The sequence below is a fragment of the Haliotis rufescens genome, unplaced genomic scaffold, assembly GCF_023055435.1.
Source record: "Haliotis rufescens isolate VD_foot unplaced genomic scaffold, xgHalRufe1.0.p SCAF_2, whole genome shotgun sequence".
In the NCBI taxonomy this organism is placed as follows: Eukaryota; Metazoa; Mollusca; class Gastropoda; order Lepetellida; family Haliotidae; genus Haliotis; species Haliotis rufescens.
In genome coordinates, this window is record NW_025963890.1 from 36,238,820 (window position 1) to 36,260,982 (window position 22,163).

General features: G+C 45.2%; 1 protein-coding gene across 3 annotated transcripts in view; it reads left to right on the top strand.

Moving 5' to 3' along the window:
• The window catches only part of LOC124121185 (KICSTOR complex protein SZT2-like), a 162,020-nt gene that overhangs the window by 130,130 nt on the left and 9,727 nt on the right, over window positions 1–22,163 (top strand). For 2 of the 3 annotated variants that reach the window (XM_048399868.1, XM_048399870.1), the window contains exons 58-62: window positions 14,557–14,839; window positions 15,281–15,443; window positions 17,725–17,857; window positions 18,201–18,404; window positions 20,982–21,050. In XM_048399868.1, coding sequence (XP_048255825.1) covers window positions 14,557–14,839; window positions 15,281–15,443; window positions 17,725–17,857; window positions 18,201–18,404; window positions 20,982–21,050 — 852 coding nt within the window. The remainder of the gene's footprint in view (window positions 1–14,556; window positions 14,840–15,280; window positions 15,444–17,724; window positions 17,858–18,200; window positions 18,405–20,981; window positions 21,051–22,163) is intronic. The other variant, XM_048399869.1, reaches the window with a different exon arrangement.

A 22,163-nucleotide genomic window follows, 5' to 3' on the forward strand; every position in this document is an offset into this window, starting at 1 on the left:
TGTTTGGACCATCCATCCTCACACCAAGGTTCCCAGTACATACCCAGTGTTTGGACCATCCATCCACACACCAAGGTCCCCAGTACTTACTCAGTGTTTGGACCATCCATCCACACAACAAGGTCCCCAGTACTTACTCAGTGTTTGGACCATCCATCCATAAACCAAGGTCCCCAGTACTTACCCAGTGTTTGGACCATCCATCCACACACCAAGGTCGCCAGTACTTACTCAGTGTTTGGACCATCCATCCACACACCAAGGTCCCCAGTACATACCCAGTGTTTGGACCATCCATCCACACACCAAGTTACCCAGTGTTTGAACCATCCATCCACACACCAAGGTCCCCAGTACATACCCAGTGTTTGAACCATCCATCCACACACCAAGGTCCCCAGTACATACCCAGTGTTTGAACCATCCATCCACACACCAAGTTACCCAGTACATACCCAGTGTTTGAACCATCCATCCACACACCAAGTTACCCAGTACATACCCAGTGTTTGGACCATCCATCCATAAACCAAGGTCCCCAGTACTTGTCCAGTGTTTGGACCATCCATCCACACACCAAGTTACCCAGTACATACCCAGTGTTTGGACCATCCATCCACACACCAAGGTCGCCAGTACTTGTCCAGTGTTTGGACTATCCATCCACACACCAAGGTCCCCAGTACTTGTCCAGTGTTTGGACCATCCATCCATACACCAAGGTCGCCAGTACTTACTCAGTGTTTGGACCATCCATCCTCACACCAAGGTCCCCAGTACTTAACCAGTGTTTGGACCATCCATCCACACACCAAGGTCGCCAGTACTTACTCAGTGTTTGGACCATCCATCCACACACCAAGGTCCCCAGTACATACCCAGTGTTTGGACCATCCATCCATACACCAAGGTCCCCAGTACATACCCAGTGTTTGGACCATCCATCCATACACCAAGGTCCCCAGGACATACCCAGTGTTTGGACCATCCATCCATACACCAAGGTCCCCAGGACATACCCAGTGTTTGGACCATCCATCCACACACCAAGGTCGCCAGTACATACCCAGTGTTTGGACCATCCATCCATACACCAAGGTCCCCAGGACATACCCAGTGTTTGAACCATCCATCCTCACACCAAGTTACCCAGTGTTTGAACCATCCATCCTCACACCAAGGTCCCCAGGACATACCCAGTGTTTGAACCATCCATCCTCACACCAAGTTACCCAGTGTTTGAACCATCCATCCACACACCAAGTTACCCAGTGTTTGAACCATCCATCCATACACCAAGGTCCCCAGTACTTACTCAGTGTTTGGACCATCCATCCATACACCAAGGTCCCCAGTACATACCCAGTGTTTGAACCATCCATCCACACAACAAGGTCGCCAGTACTTACTCAGTGTTTGGACCATCCATCCTCACACCAAGGTCCCCAGTACTTACTCAGTGTTTGGACCATCCATCCTCACACCAAGGTCGCCAGTACTTACTCAGTGTTTGGACCATCCATCCACACAACAAGGTCCCCAGTACTTACTCAGTGTTTGGACCATCCATCCACACAACAAGGTCGCCAGTACATACCCAGTGTTTGGACCATCCATCCACACAACAAGGTCGCCAGTACTTACTCAGTGTTTGGACCATCCATCCACACAACAAGGTCGCCAGTACATACCCAGTGTTTGAACCATCCATCCACACAACAAGGTCGCCAGTACTTACTCAGTGTTTGGACCATCCATCCATACACCAAGTTACCCAGTGTTTGAACCATCCATCCACACAACAAGGTCGCCAGTACTTACTCAGTGTTTGGACCATCCATCCACACAACAAGGTCGCCAGTACATACCCAGTGTTTGAACCATCCATCCACACAACAAGGTCCCCAGTACATACCCAGTGTTTGAACCATCCATCCACACAACAAGGTCGCCAGTACTTACTCAGTGTTTGGACCATCCATCCATACACCAAGGTCCCCAGTACATACCCAGTGTTTGAACCATCCATCCACACAACAAGGTCGCCAGTACTTACTCAGTGTTTGGACCATCCATCCTCACACCAAGGTCGCCAGTACTTACTCAGTGTTTGGACCATCCATCCACACAACAAGGTCCCCAGTACTTACTCAGTGTTTGGACCATCCATCCACACAACAAGGTCGCCAGTACATACCCAGTGTTTGGACCATCCATCCACACAACAAGGTCGCCAGTACTTACTCAGTGTTTGGACCATCCATCCACACACCAAGGTCCCCAGTACTTACTCAGTGTTTGGACCATCCATCCACACAACAAGGTCGCCAGTACTTACTCAGTGTTTGGACTATCCATCCACACAACAAGGTCGCCAGTACATACCCAGTGTTTGAACCATCCATCCACACAACAAGGTCGCCAGTACTTACTCAGTGTTTGGACCATCCATCCTCACACCAAGGTCCCCAGTACTTACTCAGTGTTTGGACCATCCATCCACACACCAAGGTCCCCAGTACATACCCAGTGTTTGGACCATCCATCCACACACCAAGGTCCCCAGTACTTACTCAGTGTTTGGACCATCCATCCACACACCAAGTTACCCAGTACATACCCAGTGTTTGGACCATCCATCCACACACCAAGTTATCCAGTGTTTGAACCATCCATCCATACACCAAGGTCCCCAGTATATACCCAGTGTTTGAACCATCCATCCACACACCAAGTTACCCAGTGTTTGAACCATCCATCCTCACACCAAGGTCCCCAGTATTTACTCAGTGTTTGGACCATCCATCCTCACACCAAGGTCCCCAGTACTTACTCAGTGTTTGGACCATCCATCCACACACCAAGTTACCCAGTGTTTGAACCATCCATCCATACACCAAGGTCCCCAGTACATACCCAGTGTTTGAACCATCCATCCACACACCAAGTTACCCAGTGTTTGAACCATCCATCCTCACACCAAGGTCCCCAGTATTTACTCAGTGTTTGGACCATCCATCCATACACCAAGGTCCCCAGTACTTACTCAGTGTTTGGACCATCCATCCATACACCAAGGTCCCCAGTACTTACTCAGTGTTTGGACCATCCATCCATTAACCAAGGTCCCCAGTACATACCCAGTGTTTGGACCATCCATCCACACAACAAGGTCCCCAGTACTTACTCAGTGTTTGGACCATCCATCCACACACCAAGGTCCCCAGTACTTACTCAGTGTTTGGACCATCCATCCACACAACAAGGTCCCCAGTACTTACTCAGTGTTTGGACCATCCATCCACACAACAAGGTCGCCAGTACATACCCAGTGTTTGAACCATCCATCCACACAACAAGGTCCCCAGTACTTACTCAGTGTTTGGACCATCCATCCACACAACAAGGTCGCCAGTACATACCCAGTGTTTGAACCATCCATCCACACACCAAGGTCCCCAGTACTTACTCAGTGTTTGGACCATCCATCCACACAACAAGGTCCCCAGTACTTACTCAGTGTTTGGACCATCCATCCACACAACAAGGTTGCCAGTACTTACTCAGTGTTTGGACCATCCATCCACACACCAAGTTACCCAGTGTTTGAACCATCCATCCATACACCAAGGTCCCCAGTACATACCCAGTGTTTGAACCATCCATCCACACACCAAGTTACCCAGTGTTTGAACCATCCATCCTCACACCAAGGTCCCCAGTATTTACTCAGTGTTTGGACCATCCATCCATACACCAAGGTCCCCAGTACTTACTCAGTGTTTGGACCATCCATCCATACACCAAGGTCCCCAGTACATACCCAGTGTTTGGACCATCCATCCTCACACCAAGGTCCCCAGTACTTACTCAGTGTTTGGACCATCCATCCACACACCAAGTTACCCAGTGTTTGAACCATCCATCCATACACCAAGGTCCCCAGTACATACCCAGTGTTTGAACCATCCATCCACACACCAAGTTACCCAGTGTTTGAACCATCCATCCTCACACCAAGGTCCCCAGTATTTACTCAGTGTTTGGACCATCCATCCATACACCAAGGTCCCCAGTACTTACTCAGTGTTTGGACCATCCATCCATACACCAAGGTCCCCAGTACTTACTCAGTGTTTGGACCATCCATCCATACACCAAGGTCCCCAGTACATACCCAGTGTTTGAACCATCCATCCACACACCAAGTTACCCAGTGTTTGAACCATCCATCCTCACACCAAGGTCCCCAGTACTTACTCAGTGTTTGGACCATCCATCCACACACCAAGGTCCCCAGTACATACCCAGTGTTTGAACCATCCATCCACACACCAAGTTACCCAGTACATACCCAGTGTTTGGACCATCCATCCATTAACCAAGGTCCCCAGTACATACCCAGTGTTTGGACCATCCATCCACACAACAAGGTCGCCAGTACTTGTCCAGTGTTTGAACCATCCATCCATACACCAAGTTACCCAGTACATACCCAGTGTTTGGACCATCCATCCATACACCAAGGTCCCCAGTACATACCCAGTGTTTGGACCATCCATCCTCACACCAAGGTCCCCAGTACATACCCAGTGTTTGGACCATCCATCCACACACCAAGGTCCCCAGTACATACCCAGTGTTTGGACCATCCATCCACACAACAAGGTCCCCAGTACTTACTCAGTGTTTGGACCATCCATCCACACAACAAGGTCGCCAGTACTTGTCCAGTGTTTGAACCATCCATCCATACACCAAGTTACCCAGTACATACCCAGTGTTTGGACCATCCATCCATACACCAAGGTCCCCAGTACATACCCAGTGTTTGGACCATCCATCCATACACCAAGGTCCCCAGTACATACCCAGTGTTTGGACCATCCATCCACACACCAAGGTCCCCAGTACTTACTCAGTGTTTGGACCATCCATCCTCACACCAAGGTTCCCAGTACATACCCAGTGTTTGGACCATCCATCCACACACCAAGGTCCCCAGTACTTACTCAGTGTTTGGACCATCCATCCACACAACAAGGTCCCCAGTACTTACTCAGTGTTTGGACCATCCATCCATAAACCAAGGTCCCCAGTACTTACCCAGTGTTTGGACCATCCATCCACACACCAAGGTCGCCAGTACTTACTCAGTGTTTGGACCATCCATCCACACACCAAGGTCCCCAGTACATACCCAGTGTTTGGACCATCCATCCACACACCAAGTTACCCAGTGTTTGAACCATCCATCCACACACCAAGGTCCCCAGTACATACCCAGTGTTTGAACCATCCATCCACACACCAAGGTCCCCAGTACATACCCAGTGTTTGAACCATCCATCCACACACCAAGTTACCCAGTACATACCCAGTGTTTGAACCATCCATCCACACACCAAGTTACCCAGTACATACCCAGTGTTTGGACCATCCATCCATAAACCAAGGTCCCCAGTACTTGTCCAGTGTTTGGACCATCCATCCACACACCAAGTTACCCAGTACATACCCAGTGTTTGGACCATCCATCCACACACCAAGGTCGCCAGTACTTGTCCAGTGTTTGGACTATCCATCCACACACCAAGGTCCCCAGTACTTGTCCAGTGTTTGGACCATCCATCCATACACCAAGGTCGCCAGTACTTACTCAGTGTTTGGACCATCCATCCTCACACCAAGGTCCCCAGTACTTAACCAGTGTTTGGACCATCCATCCACACACCAAGGTCGCCAGTACTTACTCAGTGTTTGGACCATCCATCCACACACCAAGGTCCCCAGTACATACCCAGTGTTTGGACCATCCATCCATACACCAAGGTCCCCAGTACATACCCAGTGTTTGGACCATCCATCCATACACCAAGGTCCCCAGGACATACCCAGTGTTTGGACCATCCATCCATACACCAAGGTCCCCAGGACATACCCAGTGTTTGGACCATCCATCCACACACCAAGGTCGCCAGTACATACCCAGTGTTTGGACCATCCATCCATACACCAAGGTCCCCAGGACATACCCAGTGTTTGAACCATCCATCCTCACACCAAGTTACCCAGTGTTTGAACCATCCATCCTCACACCAAGGTCCCCAGGACATACCCAGTGTTTGAACCATCCATCCTCACACCAAGTTACCCAGTGTTTGAACCATCCATCCACACACCAAGTTACCCAGTGTTTGAACCATCCATCCATACACCAAGGTCCCCAGTACTTACTCAGTGTTTGGACCATCCTTCCACACACCAAGGTCCCCAGTACATACCCAGTGTTTGAACCATCCATCCACACAACAAGGTCGCCAGTACTTACTCAGTGTTTGGACCATCCATCCTCACACCAAGGTCGCCAGTACTTACTCAGTGTTTGGACCATCCATCCACACAACAAGGTCCCCAGTACTTACTCAGTGTTTGGACCATCCATCCACACAACAAGGTCGCCAGTACATACCCAGTGTTTGGACCATCCATCCACACAACAAGGTCGCCAGTACTTACTCAGTGTTTGGACCATCCATCCACACAACAAGGTCGCCAGTACATACCCAGTGTTTGAACCATCCATCCACACAACAAGGTCGCCAGTACTTACTCAGTGTTTGGACCATCCATCCATACACCAAGTTACCCAGTGTTTGAACCATCCATCCACACAACAAGGTCGCCAGTACTTACTCAGTGTTTGGACCATCCATCCACACAACAAGGTCGCCAGTACATACCCAGTGTTTGAACCATCCATCCACACAACAAGGTCCCCAGTACATACCCAGTGTTTGAACCATCCATCCACACAACAAGGTCGCCAGTACTTACTCAGTGTTTGGACCATCCATCCATACACCAAGGTCCCCAGTACATACCCAGTGTTTGAACCATCCATCCACACAACAAGGTCGCCAGTACTTACTCAGTGTTTGGACCATCCATCCACACAACAAGGTCGCCAGTACTTACTCAGTGTTTGGACCATCCATCCACACAACAAGGTCGCCAGTACATACCCAGTGTTTGAACCATCCATCCACACAACAAGGTCGCCAGTACTTACTCAGTGTTTGGACCATCCATCCTCACACCAAGGTCCCCAGTACTTACTCAGTGTTTGGACCATCCATCCACACACCAAGGTCCCCAGTACATACCCAGTGTTTGGACCATCCATCCACACACCAAGGTCCCCAGTACTTACTCAGTGTTTGGACCATCCATCCACACACCAAGTTACCCAGTACATACCCAGTGTTTGGACCATCCATCCACACACCAAGTTACCCAGTGTTTGAACCATCCATCCATACACCAAGGTCCCCAGTATATACCCAGTGTTTGAACCATCCATCCACACACCAAGTTACCCAGTGTTTGAACCATCCATCCTCACACCAAGGTCCCCAGTATTTACTCAGTGTTTGGACCATCCATCCTCACACCAAGGTCCCCAGTACTTACTCAGTGTTTGGACCATCCATCCACACACCAAGTTACCCAGTGTTTGAACCATCCATCCATACACCAAGGTCCCCAGTACATACCCAGTGTTTGAACCATCCATCCACACACCAAGTTACCCAGTGTTTGAACCATCCATCCTCACACCAAGGTCCCCAGTATTTACTCAGTGTTTGGACCATCCATCCATACACCAAGGTCCCCAGTACTTACTCAGTGTTTGGACCATCCATCCATACACCAAGGTCCCCAGTACTTACTCAGTGTTTGGACCATCCATCCATTAACCAAGGTCCCCAGTACATACCCAGTGTTTGGACCATCCATCCACACAACAAGGTCCCCAGTACTTACTCAGTGTTTGGACCATCCATCCACACACCAAGGTCCCCAGTACTTACTCAGTGTTTGGACCATCCATCCACACAACAAGGTCCCCAGTACTTACTCAGTGTTTGGACCATCCATCCACACAACAAGGTCGCCAGTACATACCCAGTGTTTGAACCATCCATCCACACAACAAGGTCCCCAGTACTTACTCAGTGTTTGGACCATCCATCCACACAACAAGGTCGCCAGTACATACCCAGTGTTTGAACCATCCATCCACACACCAAGGTCCCCAGTACTTACTCAGTGTTTGGACCATCCATCCACACAACAAGGTCCCCAGTACTTACTCAGTGTTTGGACCATCCATCCACACAACAAGGTTGCCAGTACTTACTCAGTGTTTGGACCATCCATCCACACACCAAGTTACCCAGTGTTTGAACCATCCATCCATACACCAAGGTCCCCAGTACATACCCAGTGTTTGAACCATCCATCCACACACCAAGTTACCCAGTGTTTGAACCATCCATCCTCACACCAAGGTCCCCAGTATTTACTCAGTGTTTGGACCATCCATCCATACACCAAGGTCCCCAGTACTTACTCAGTGTTTGGACCATCCATCCATACACCAAGGTCCCCAGTACATACCCAGTGTTTGGACCATCCATCCTCACACCAAGGTCCCCAGTACTTACTCAGTGTTTGGACCATCCATCCACACACCAAGTTACCCAGTGTTTGAACCATCCATCCATACACCAAGGTCCCCAGTACATACCCAGTGTTTGAACCATCCATCCACACACCAAGTTACCCAGTGTTTGAACCATCCATCCTCACACCAAGGTCCCCAGTATTTACTCAGTGTTTGGACCATCCATCCATACACCAAGGTCCCCAGTACTTACTCAGTGTTTGGACCATCCATCCATACACCAAGGTCCCCAGTACTTACTCAGTGTTTGGACCATCCATCCATACACCAAGGTCCCCAGTACATACCCAGTGTTTGAACCATCCATCCACACACCAAGTTACCCAGTGTTTGAACCATCCATCCTCACACCAAGGTCCCCAGTACTTACTCAGTGTTTGGACCATCCATCCACACACCAAGGTCCCCAGTACATACCCAGTGTTTGAACCATCCATCCACACACCAAGTTACCCAGTACATACCCAGTGTTTGGACCATCCATCCATTAACCAAGGTCCCCAGTACATACCCAGTGTTTGGACCATCCATCCACACACCAAGGTCGCCAGTACTTGTCCAGTGTTTGAACCATCCATCCATAAACCAAGGTCCCCAGTACATACCCAGTGTTTGGACCATTAATCCACACACCAAGGTCCCCAGTACTTACTCAGTGTTTGGACCATCCATCCACACACCAAGGTCGCCAGTACTTGCTCAGTGTTTGGACCATCCATCCACACCACAAGGTCGCCAGTACTTAACCAGTGTTTGGACTATCCATCCACACACCAAGGTCGCCAGTACTTAACCAGTGTTTGGACCATCCATCCACACACCAAGGTCGCCAGTACTTACTCAGTGTTTGGACCATCCATCCACACACCAAGGTCCCCAGTACATACCCAGTGTTTGGACCATCCATCCACACACCAAGTTACCCAGTACATACCCAGTGTTTGGACCATCCATCCACACACCAAGGTCCCCAGTACATACCCAGTGTTTGAACCATCCATCCACACACCAAGGTCCCCAGTACATACCCAGTGTTTGGACCATCCATCCACACACCAAGTTACCCAGTACATACCCAGTGTTTGGACCATCCATCCACACACCAAGGTCCCCAGTACATACCCAGTGTTTGGACCATCCATCCACACACCAAGTTACCCAGTACATACCCAGTGTTTGGACCATCCATCCACACACCAAGGTCCCCAGTACATACCCAGTGTTTGAACCATCCATCCACACACCAAGGTCCCCAGTACATACCCAGTGTTTGGACCATCCATCCACACACCAAGGTCCCCAGTACTTGTCCAGTGTTTGAACCATCCATCCACACACCAAGGTCCCCAAGGTCATTCTTCCACTCATCTGACCTTCCATCCATGCATCCTTCCACTCCTCAATCCATTTGTCCATACTTCTATCCTATTATCATACCATCATTCCTTTATTCTTCCACTCGTTAGTCCATCCATCTATCAATCCTTCTACTGCACAGTTCATTTGTCATCCATGCTTGCACTCAGTCAAAGTCAAAGTCAAAGATGTTTATTGTATCAAAGGCCATCGGCCCATATACAAGTTCAGATAAATACAGTGGGTGAGAATTTACAGATTGGGAGATACAACAAAAATTATATAAATATAACATTCATTTAACAATCGGTGATAATCATGAGGACTTTCTAGGGTGAGGTAATTAAAATTATGAATTTCCACTCAACATGTTATTTCGTAGTTCCATCCCATGTTTTACAAATAAAGACAGTTTAAACATTACATCGGCATCATTCGATGACAAAATAGAAACAATAGCTATTCTACTTGTCTTAGATAAGAAACATTCTGGTATATATTTAGTACGTAATTCTGCATAATAAGGACATTCAAAGGTAAAATGTATTTCGTCTTCTATTGCAGAGTTACAGAATGGACAAATTCTTTGTATTCTTTCAAGTGATATATTCCGTCCATAGTTAATCATAAGTTTTGACAAGCCAAGTCTGTATTTAATATATCTTAGGTGACTATTTGTTAAAACTGATAGATATTTTTCTGGCTCTAATAGAGTCTTAAATGTTCTGTACAAATCATAACGTGAACTATTTTCCAAGTTGCATTGCCACCCTTGATAGAACATATTTATTGCTATTTTACGAAAATCATTTAGAAATAAATGTTGATCACCAACAGATTGGTTAAGCCATATATACCCATATCCATGTGAGAATAATAGTGTCCTAATATGCGATACCCATGTAACCTTACCGATACTATCTAAATGAAAGAGCATGTTATAAGCTTTTTTCGGAAGCCGATGTTCTGGCATACGGATGATATTAAACCAATATTTTAAACACTTTATTTGTGAATTAATGTAAAGTGGGTATCTTCCACATTCTCCATATATCATATTATTTGGTGTTGCTATTCCAACGCGAAGAAACTTTTTACATGCCAGTAGGTGAATTCTTTCTAAACATTCATATCTTCGGTAACCCCACACTTCAGATCCATACAATAAAATTGGCTGTATTTGAGTATCAAATAATTTGAAAAATACTTTTGGAGTAATAACTCCAAGTTTATGTGAAACAGACATTATATTAAGTAAAGCTCGTTTCCCTCGCAGTGATAAGTCAGATACACATTTGTTCATATTTAGTGTTGAATTAAACATTATGCCGAGATACTTATAACCATTAACTACATTAATTTGTTGTCCATTTAAGTACCATCTTTCCCTAAAATTTAAAGGACCCCCTTTTCTGAATACTATAATTTCTGTCTTATCTAAATTTACAGATAAATTCCATTCCTTAGTATATTTATCTAATACATTCAACTGATTCTGTAGACCAATAACAGTGTCAGATAGTAAAATAACATCATCGGCAAAAAGGAGCATAAGAAGTTCAAGGATGTCAGGATACATCTGTATACCATGCTTGCCGTTACTTGAGATTTCATAATATAATTCGCTTATGAAAAACGAAAATAACAGAGGACTCAGTATACATCCCTGACGTAAACCAGATGGGCAATCGATAAAATCAGTAACACCATAATCACTACGTACACATGACTTGATATTTGAATACATTGATTGTATTATATTAAACATCTTCCCTTGTAGTCCAGCTTTTCTTAAACAACACCATAATTTATAACGATCAACTGTATCAAATGCCTTTTTAAAATCAATAAAAGCAACGTAAACCTTGTGTTTACGACGTGTTAGACATTTTTGAATTGCAGCATATAATGTAAAAATATGATCTACGGTTGAATAATTTTTTCTAAAACCAGCTTGAACTTCCGGTATCTTATCTCTCATATTTGCCCAGTTAGTAAGCCTGTTATTCAAAACAGAGGTAAAAATTTTCCCCAGAACACTCATTAATGAGATCCCCCTGTAGTTGTCAGGGTTTCTCGGATCGCCTTTTTTATGTAGAGGGACTATTTCTGAACAAGACCAACTGTTTGGAAATATTTGATTATCAAAGAGTTTGTTGAAACATTTATGAAGAAATGGCATAATATCTAATTGGGAACATTTAAGCATTTCTATCAGCACTTGATCGGGCCCGGCGGATTTTCCTTTTTTTAACTTATTTATTGATGATGTAATTTCATGTTCAGTTATCGTAGAATTTAGTATGAATGCATCAATATCTGTAAACTGATTAGAACTGAGTTCATTTTCATCATCTAAGTGAGGAGAAAAAACATTGTCATTTGCAAAAACCTCTCTAAAATGGCACAGCCATTCTGCTTTCGTTATATGATTCTTCTGTCTGGGTTTGTTTTGTAATGATCTTATCTGTTTCCAAAAGCTAGATTGACTATTTATGCTTCTATGCAATCTTTCAACTGATTTCTTACGTGAAATGGATTTAAATTTTCTGCAACAAAATTTATAATGATTTCTTTGTCTACAGTACGCAATTCTGTTAGCGACTGTTCTTTGTGTTCTAAATCTCCTAAGTGCCCTACGTGTTTCTCGTTTCGCTTGTCTACATTCTAGACTTAGTGGTTTGTGATTGGCAAATTGTGGATTATGTCGTATTGTCTTTTTCATGCAGTTAGCAGAGTCTAATACAATGTCGACAAAGTGGCTAATTGCGTTTTCAATAGCATTATCAATTTCTTTAAGGACCATTTCTTTGTTTTCAGTAAAATTATATCTCAGGTTATCAAGAAACAAACTGGAGTAATGATCATTCCATACAATTTTCTCTGATGCTTGTGGATCCATACATGAATCATTATTGCACCTCTTACCCATATTTGGAAATCTACACATCAATTCTAATGGAAAGTGATCAGAATCAGATCGATCACCGACAGTGAACATATTTATAAACTGAAAAAAATCTGGTGAACTTATAAAATAATCGTTTACACTAGATCCATGTTGGCTACAATAAGTAAATTGCCCATTAGTATCACCATATACACGTCCATTTACGATGTAAAGTTTAAAAACATAGCATAAATCCAACAACATTTGACCAAATCTATTTACAACTGTATCCTGTGAAGTACGATCCTCAACAGGGTCATCCTCCTCCTCAGGGAAAGGGGAGGTGTGATTGAAGCTATCATCATTATTGCTAATATCAGGGTTATTTCTCTCACCTGTTCTCGCGTTCATATCTCCACAGATTAAATTGTATGAATTTGAAAACATTTCATCATTATCTATTAAGAATTCTTCTACTTTTACAATGTTACTATTGGTGTTTACATGATTATAATAAGGAGACCCCATTGGAGGGATATAGGTACATAACAAATTCACATTTTTGTCAATTCTAAATAAATCTTTAGATAACGAGAGACCAATTATGTTGTCTCTATCTGCTTGTATAACATTACAGAAACTACTCAGTGATTGACGTACACACAGACAAATACCACCTGATAAACGTCCATAGTTGGATAACTTAACTGCAGGACAGTAAAAAGTATCATATCCATGTAGCCAATGTTTTCCTGGAATATTTACAACAAAAGTCTCAACAAGGCACACAATATCAAATTTACTGATGTAAGTTAAAAAGTCAACATCATTTATTTTGCTGAGAAGACCACCAATATTCCAACATACAAAGGAGAACGCGTCTCTGTTGACATCAGTAACACTGTGAGCGCGAGTATCACCGGTGTGCACATCGGAGGTTCCTTGTGGGAGATGATCCGGGCCATGGCCATTGTGCTATTTCCCAGGGCGCGACTTACTTCTGTTTGGTCGAAGTCTGTCCGACATTCGGTTTTCTGAGTCTTGATTTGTAGATCCACGTTGGTCAGCCGACGTACGAGGCATCGTAACAAGCTTGCCATTCTTGAAGAAGCCGAAATTTCCCGTTCCTTTTAGGGCTTGCAATTGTTCGCGTTGACGCGTGGTTAAATCACTTCCAATTCCAAGTCCATTCGATTTAAATGTCGCTCTGGCTTTCAATGTTCGTACCTTGTCGTCGGAGAGTACCAGTTTTGCAATTATTGGTCGTGGTCTTTCACTACCAGGCTTCTTCACACCGAGGCGATGGGCGCGTGCAACGTCAGTCGGTTGCCAAGTTTTGAATGTTGCGTTTTCATTAAGTACGGCGATCGCTTTTTCTTTACAGGCTATAGATTTTTCGCCTTCATCTTCATCAACACCATAGATAATGATATTATCTCTTCGGCTAAACGACTCGAGTTTATCAAGTTCAACATCAATTTGCGAAAGTTTGTCATTTATGATATCCACTGTCTCAGCAACCGCATCGACGTCAGATTGCATTACGTGGTTCTCAGCTTCAATTTTCTTCATGTCTGATTTCAGTTCCGAAACTGATTTTTCTAGATTGTCACACTTAGTTCCGATACTTTTGACTTCTGTCCTTGTCACCATCCTTCCACTCCAGTGTCATCCATTCTTCCAAGCTAAAAAATTGCACACTGTCATTACTTCCTCCCAGCCATATCCTAACATAGACTACTAGGACTCATCTCATCATTTCAATCCCACCCTAATCCAGGAGTACATCTTTGTGAAGGCAGATGAGTTTGCTCTTGTCCGACACAAGAAGCTGAAGCGTGACACCAAGGACGTGACGGGGATGGAGGCATCCGATGAGTACGATGTGGGGCTAGTCATCATCCATGACAACCCCCGGGGGCTCCTGCAACCCGAGGGGGAGCTGATGATCCTCAAACTCAAGTTCTTTGTGGTACTGACCAGGCGCAAGGACTGCTTCCCATTGAGGTCTCTGGATAAGAAGATCGGAGAGTTCAGATCAGCAGCAACAAAAACAGCATTAGGTGAGATTACAGCTAAGCTGTTTCTTCCAGTGTTTTAACATTGATATCATGGGCCAGTTTACCAGCACATAATGGCATTAGTATCTCTGGGTATGAATGAGTGTGTAGTCTGTGGGATCTGGGTTAGAGACCCTGGAACATCCGTCTATGAATGAGTGTGTAGTCTGTTGGGATCTGGGTTAGAACCCTGGAGCATCCGTCTATGAATTAGTGTGTAGTCTATGGGGATCTGGGTTAGAACCCTGGAGCATCCGTCTATGAATGAGGGTGTAGTCTGTTGGGATCTGGGTTAGAACCCTGGAGCATCCGCCTTGAGTTTCATCCTTGGTGTAGTCATACACATGGGTTTCACCTCAAAGTTGTGAACTGTATAACTTTAAGATTTGTTAACACATTAAAGCCTGACAGCCATGCTTAATACTGAACCTGTTCTCTCTATAGGAATGTTCGACACCCTGGCCACAGCATCAGATGAGGCCAGCCGTCCAGTAGCAGTCAAGCAGCACCTGAGTGTCCGTCAGGAGAAGGTCAACTACCTTGGCTACTCCAACGTCCACCAGACCCCCATCTACGACCTGCTGGTGAAGGAGGTTCAGGCCGGGAGGTAGGTGGTGACAAGTAGAGTCAGTCAGTCCACCAGACCCCCATCTATGACCTCCTGGTGAAGGAGGTTCAGGCTGGGAGGTAAGTGGTGACAAGTAGAGTCAGTCAGTCCACCAGACCCCCATCTATGACCTCCTGGTGAAGGAGGTTCAGGCTGGGAGGTAGGTGGTGACAAGTAGAGTCAGTCAGTCCACCAGACCCCAATCTATGACCTCCTGGTGAAGGATGTTCAGGCCCGGAGGTAGGTGGTGACAAGTAGAGTCAGTCAGTCCACCAGACCCCCATCTATGACCTCCTGGTGAAGGAGGTTCAGGCCGGAAGGTAGGTGGTGACAAGTAGAGTCAGTCAGTCCACCAGACCCCCATCTATGACCTCCTGGTGAAGGAGGTTCAGGCTGGGAGGTAGGTGGTGACAAGTAGAGTCAGTCAGTCCACCAGACCCCCATCTATGACCTCCTGGTGAAGGAGGTTCAGGCCGGGAGGTAGGTGGTGACAAGTAGAGTCAGTCAGTCCACCAGACCCCCATCTATGACCTCCTGATGAAGGAGGTTCAGGCTGGGAGGTAGGTGGTGACAAGTAGAGTCAGTCAGTCCACCAGACCGCCATTTATGACCTCCTGGTGAAGGAGGTTCAGGCCGGGAGGTAGGTGGTGACAAGTAGAGTCAGTCAGTCCACCAGACCGCCATTTATGACCTCCTGGTGAAGGAGGTTCAGGCTGGGAGGTAAGTGGTGACAAGTAGAGTCAGTCAGTCCACCAGACCCCCATCTATGACCTCCTGGTGAAGGAGGTTCAGGCTGGGAGGTAAGTGGTGACAAGTAGAGTCAGTCAGTCCACCAGACCCCCATCTATGACCTCCTGGTGAAGGAGGTTCAGGCTGGGAGGTAGGTGGTGACAAGTAGAGTCAGTCAGTCCACCAGACCCCCATCTATGACCTCCTGGTGAAGGAGGTTCAGGCCGGGAGGTAGGTGGTGACAAGTAGAGTCAGTCAGTCCACCAGACCCCCATCTATGACCTCCTGGTGAAGGAGGTTCAGCCTGGGAGGTAAGTGGTGACAAGTAGAGTCAGTCAGTCCACCAGACCCCCATCTATGACCTCCTGGTGAAGGAGGTTCAGGCTGGAAGGTAGGTGGTGACAAGTAGAGTCAGTCAGTCCACCAGACCCCCATCTATGACCTCCTGGTGAAGGAGGTTCAGGCTGGGAGGTAAGTGGTGACAAGTAGAGTCAGTCAGTCCACCAGACCCCCATCAATGACCTGCTGGTGAGACCCGTGAAGATTCCGGGGTAGAATAGGTCTTCAGCAACCCATGCTTGCCGTAAAAGGTGACTATGCTTGTCGTAAAAGGCGACTAACGGGAGCGGGTGGTCAGGCTCGCTGACTTGGTTGATGCATGTCATTGATCCCAATTGCGTGGATCGATGCTCATGATATTAATCACTGGATTGTCTAGTCCAGGCTCGATTATTTACAGACCGCCGTCATATAGCTGCAGTATTGCTGAGTGTGGCGTTAAACAACAAACCAACCAACCAAACCAACCTGCTGGTGAAGGAGGTTCAGGCCGGGAGGTAGGTGGTGACAAGTAGACTCAGTCAGTCCACCAGACCCCATCTATTTTTGCAGTTTCCTAATTTTGTGGCAATATGTTTTTTTGCTATAAATAGACAACACGCCAGAGATGTGGTAAGTGGGAAGTGCTAATATTACCAGAATGTTCCAACTGTTGATAAGTTCGAACTCATAAAATTATGAGGAAGTGAAAACATGTGTCTGTAGAACCTGAATATTCACCCTGTGTACATAATGCATCATTATTTAACAAGTTCTTGTCCCATAAACTTTTTGCTGCTTGCAAAACTTCATCTTTTAGTTTCATAAAGTCACGTGCTCACCAGCTCACCCGAAAAACAAATATGAAAGGTAATAAGGGCCATACTGCGAGATTATGAGACCTTCCTCCCTCCAACATATCCGCTGTCATTGATGTGTACCGAAGATGACAGAAATCTCGTTCTGATCTGGTAGTCAATAATTACTACTTATAGATATTGTGAAAAACAATGATGCTTTGATTACCAATAACAGTCGCCACTGTTGAATTTTCTATTTAATAAACAAACTGAAATCCGTAGATACCATGAGGTCAGGGTCAGCCAGACTTCAAGTAGAACGAACAAGTCCACGAGCCTGCCAGACACCGACAATGATACACAGATTTCATGTTAGACTATGAATATGGATTTGCTATATGTGGTGTTTGAATATGCATAACTCTATCTGCCAGAGACAAGATCGCAGAGATGGTTGAGCTGTCGAAAGTGAAGTGTCGCCGGGACTATCTGTGGAACCGGATGAAAGTGATGGAGGAGGACAGTCGCAGGAAGAAACGCAGCGAAACTGAGGAGAGCCGAGACCTGGTTAGTCTTTGATGTAGTCAGTCTTTGATGTAGTCAGTCATTGATGTGATCAGTCCTTGGGGTAGATGTCATTGGTTTTACAAGTCATTAATGTAGTCAGTCATTGATGTGATCAGTAATAGTAGTAGTCAATCATTGGTATAATAAGTCATTGGAGTAGTAGTTCATTGATGTGATAAGTCATTGATATAGTCAGTCATTGGTGTCATCAGTCCTTTTTGTAGTCAGTCATTGATGTGATCAGTCTTTTTTATCATCAGTCATTGAATGATGTTAATCATTTGTGTAGTCCGTCTTTGACGTAATCAGATATGTACCACTGATGTCTATGTTATGTGTGCAGAATCTGGCCCGACTCAGCTTTGAGGAGTACCTTGAGCTGCTTGAGATGGTGACCCGGACTCCCCTGGACGAGGTCGACCCTCAGCTCACCCCATTCCTCAACATGCCCCTCCAGTGGTACACGCTGCTGTTTGACGTCCTCATCAACAAGTACCCCGACACCCACCGCAACTTCATCAGTGGCGACGGCCAACAGAGACACATTGTAAGTAGACATGATGCCTGTGGCAATGGCAAACAGACACATTGTGAGTAGACATTACGTCTTTTTTTTATGTCCAACAGACACATTGTGAGAAGTCATGACGGCTCTGGAGACAGACAACAAAAATAAATTGTGTGTGGCAACAGCCAACAGAGACAAATTGTATGTGGAAGTGTGTGGCAACAGCCAACAGAAACAGATTGTGTGTGGCAACAGCCATTTAATTTTTTCTGTTCGGACATTTTAAAAAGTATTGTCCGGACATTCTTAAATTTTGACCGGACATGATCAACAGGACTGAGCAGTTTCTGTCTGCAGTTGTAACACAATGAAGATTAACTACACTGACAAGCTTTGTTTGTTTTGTTTGCTGTAAATACATCGTACCTACATGATAGTCCAATCGGTCAATCACTGTAATAGGCAATAAACTGAGTTGACACTGATTAATCGAGGATTAATTACTGAGAACATCTTGTTAATTTGAGTGAAAGGTGTTTACAACTGTACATAAATACCTTGCATTATTGATGTACCTCATTATCCTCACAATGCTACGATACGTAACCTCAGACAAGAAGCGAAAGCGTGACAACAGCCAGTCGAGCAGATCTGCCAAACCCTCAAAGTCTGGACGATCATTTGTAAGTCGTGGCTAACGATTTTCACTTGGTTGACATACAATGAGGATTTGCAGATTTTATTGTTTTCAGTAGCTAGGCGTATATTGAATCTTGATTGACCGCCATTTTGCTTTCTGTGGCGATCGATATCATTTTTTTATGGTCAATAATTAAGTACAGCTAAAAAAAGTATTCAAATAACTATTGCTATCAACGATATTTTAGTATTTGTGATTATATTATCTGTCTTGTTTTTAAATAATCTTTAGTTAAAAAAACAACTTTTCCCGTGAGGATATGGGATAACAGTCTCGATCCAAATGTTACAACGCGTACACTTGAGCAGACTCATGAATATAACTCATGAATATTAATTAGACCATTCACTACATTAACAGATCGTTATTATAACAGAAACAAACGTATGTTTTCCATGTATATCTAAAATGATATTATTTGTTATTAATTGTCCGGTGAATTAAACAATTTAAATTGAAACAATTCATAATTCATCATATTATGAACACGTAACAACTTGTAATGTGTGTGAAAAGTCGTCCTAAAATACGCTATTTGAAGGGGACGTGGCCTAAATGCAAATGTCTGATTGGGATTTTAAATTTTCCGGCCCCCTGGTGTGGCAACAGCGAACAGAGGCAGATTGGATTGTATGTGGAAGTGTCTGGCAACAGCCAACAGAAACAGATTGTGTGTGGCAACAGCCAACAGAGACAGATTGTGTGTGGAAGTGTGTGGCAACAGCCAACAGAGACAGATTGTGTGTGGCAACAGCCAACAGAGACAGATTGTGTGTGGAAGTGTGTGGCAACAGCCAACAGAGACAGATTGTGTGTGGCAACAGCCAACAGAGACAGATTGTGTGTGGAAGTGTGTGGCAACAGCCAACAGAGACAGATTGTGTGTGGCAACAGCCAACAGAGACAGATTGTGTGTTGAAGTGTGTGGCAACAGCCAACAGAGACAGATTCTGTGTGGAAGTGTGTGGCAACAGCCAACAGAGACAGATTGTGTGTGGCAACAGCCAACAGAGACAGATTGTGTGTGGAAGTGTGTGGCAACAGCCAACAGAGACAGATTGTGTGTGGAAGTGTGTGGCAACAGCCAACAGAGACAGATTGTGTGTGGCAACAGCCAACAGAGACAGATTGTGTGTGGAAGTGTGTGGCAACAGCCAACAGAGACAGATTGTGTGTGGCAACAGCCAACAGAGACAGATTGTGTGTGGAAGTGTGTGGCAACAGCCAACAGAGACAGATTGTGTGTGGAAGTGTGTGGCAACAGCCAACAGAGACAGATTGTGTGTTGAAGTGTGAGGCAACAGCCAACAGAGACAGATTGTGTGTTGAAGTGTGAGGCAACAGCCAACAGAGACAGATTGTGTGTGGAAGTGTGTGGCAACAGAGACAGATTGTGTGTTGAAGTGTGAGGCAACAGCCAACAGAGACAGATTGTGTGTGGAAGTGTGAGGCAACAGTGAACAGAGGCAGATTGTGTGTGGAAGTGTGGGGCAACAGCCAACAGGGGCAGATTGTGTGTGGAAGTGTGTGGCAACAGCCAACAGAGGCAGATTGTGTGTGGATGTGTGTGTGGCAACAGCCAACAGTAGCTGTTTGTGTGTGGATGTGTGTGGCAACAGCCAACAGAGGCAGATTGTGTGTGGAAGTGTGTGGCAACAGCCAACAGAGACAGATTTTGTGTGGCAACAGCCAACAGAGGCAGATTGTGTGTGGCAACAGCCACCAGAAGGTTGTGGGGTGGCTCAGTTGGTCTTTCTGTTTCCTGCATGTATGTCATATATAGTAGCTACCATACCTGCTCCACTAGCAGCCCTGACTATGTGGAGAATAAGCAGAACATACATACATAAGTTTTCACTGTATTTATATTTGTTATTTCTAAAAACAAGAAAGATACACATGTTGTTTTCTTTCAGCTGATTCTCAATCCCAACAACCTTGACATGTTCATGATGGCCTCCGTTGACTACAAGGCTAACAGAGGGGTAGGTAGTGTCTTTTGTCCTGACCTTCAGGGTCTACAAGATTAACAGAGGGGTAGATAGTGTCTTTTGTCCTGACCTTCATTGTCTACAAGGTTAACAGAGGGGTATATAGTGTCTTTTGTCCTGACCTTCATTGTCTACAAGGTTAACAGAGGGGTATATAGTGTCTTTTGTCCTGACCTTTCTTGTCTACAAGGTGAACAGAGGGATAGGTAGTGTCTTTTGTTCTGACCTTCATTGTCTACAAGGTTAACAGAGGGGCATATAGTGTCTTTTGTCCTGACCTTCATTGTCTACAAGGTTAACAGAGGGGTATATAGTGTCTTTTGTCCTGACCTTCATTGACTACAAGGTTAACAGAGGGGTAGGTAGTGTCTTTTGTTCTGACCTTCATTGTCTACAAGGTTAACAGAGGGGTAGATAGTGTCTTTTGTCCTGACTTTCATTGTCTTCAAGGTTAACAGAGGGGTATATAATGTCTTTTGTCCTGACCTTCATTGACTACAAGGTTAACAGAGGGGTAATTAGTGTCTTGTGTCCTGACCTTCAGTGTCTACAAGGTTAACAGAGGGGTATATAGTGTCTTCTGTCCTGACTTCTATCTATCCTCCCTTAAATCTATAACTTTTATTGTTCTGGAAAGTCTTCAAAAAATGTACTAGCAGTTTACTGAACCATGAAAATGTTATCCTACCATAATGCTGAATAAAGGTAGCAGTTCTGCACAGAATATATCCATCTATCCCCTACAGGGCTGTGTATACTTCACTTACTGTATCCATCCATCCATTTTCTACAGGAGCTGTGTATCCTCCACCTAATGTATCCATCCATCTCCTACAGGAGCTATGTATCCTCCACCTAATGTATCTATCCATCTCCTACAGGAGCTGTGTATCCTCCACCTAATGTATCCATCCATCCATCTCCTACAGGAGCTGTGTATCATCCACCTAATGTATCCATCCATCCATCTACTACAGGAGCTGTGTATCCTCCACCTAATGTATCCATCCATCCATCTACTACAGGAGCTGTGTATCCTCCGCCTAATGTATCCATCCATCTCCTACAGGAGCTATGTATCCTCCTCCTAATGTATCTATCCATCTC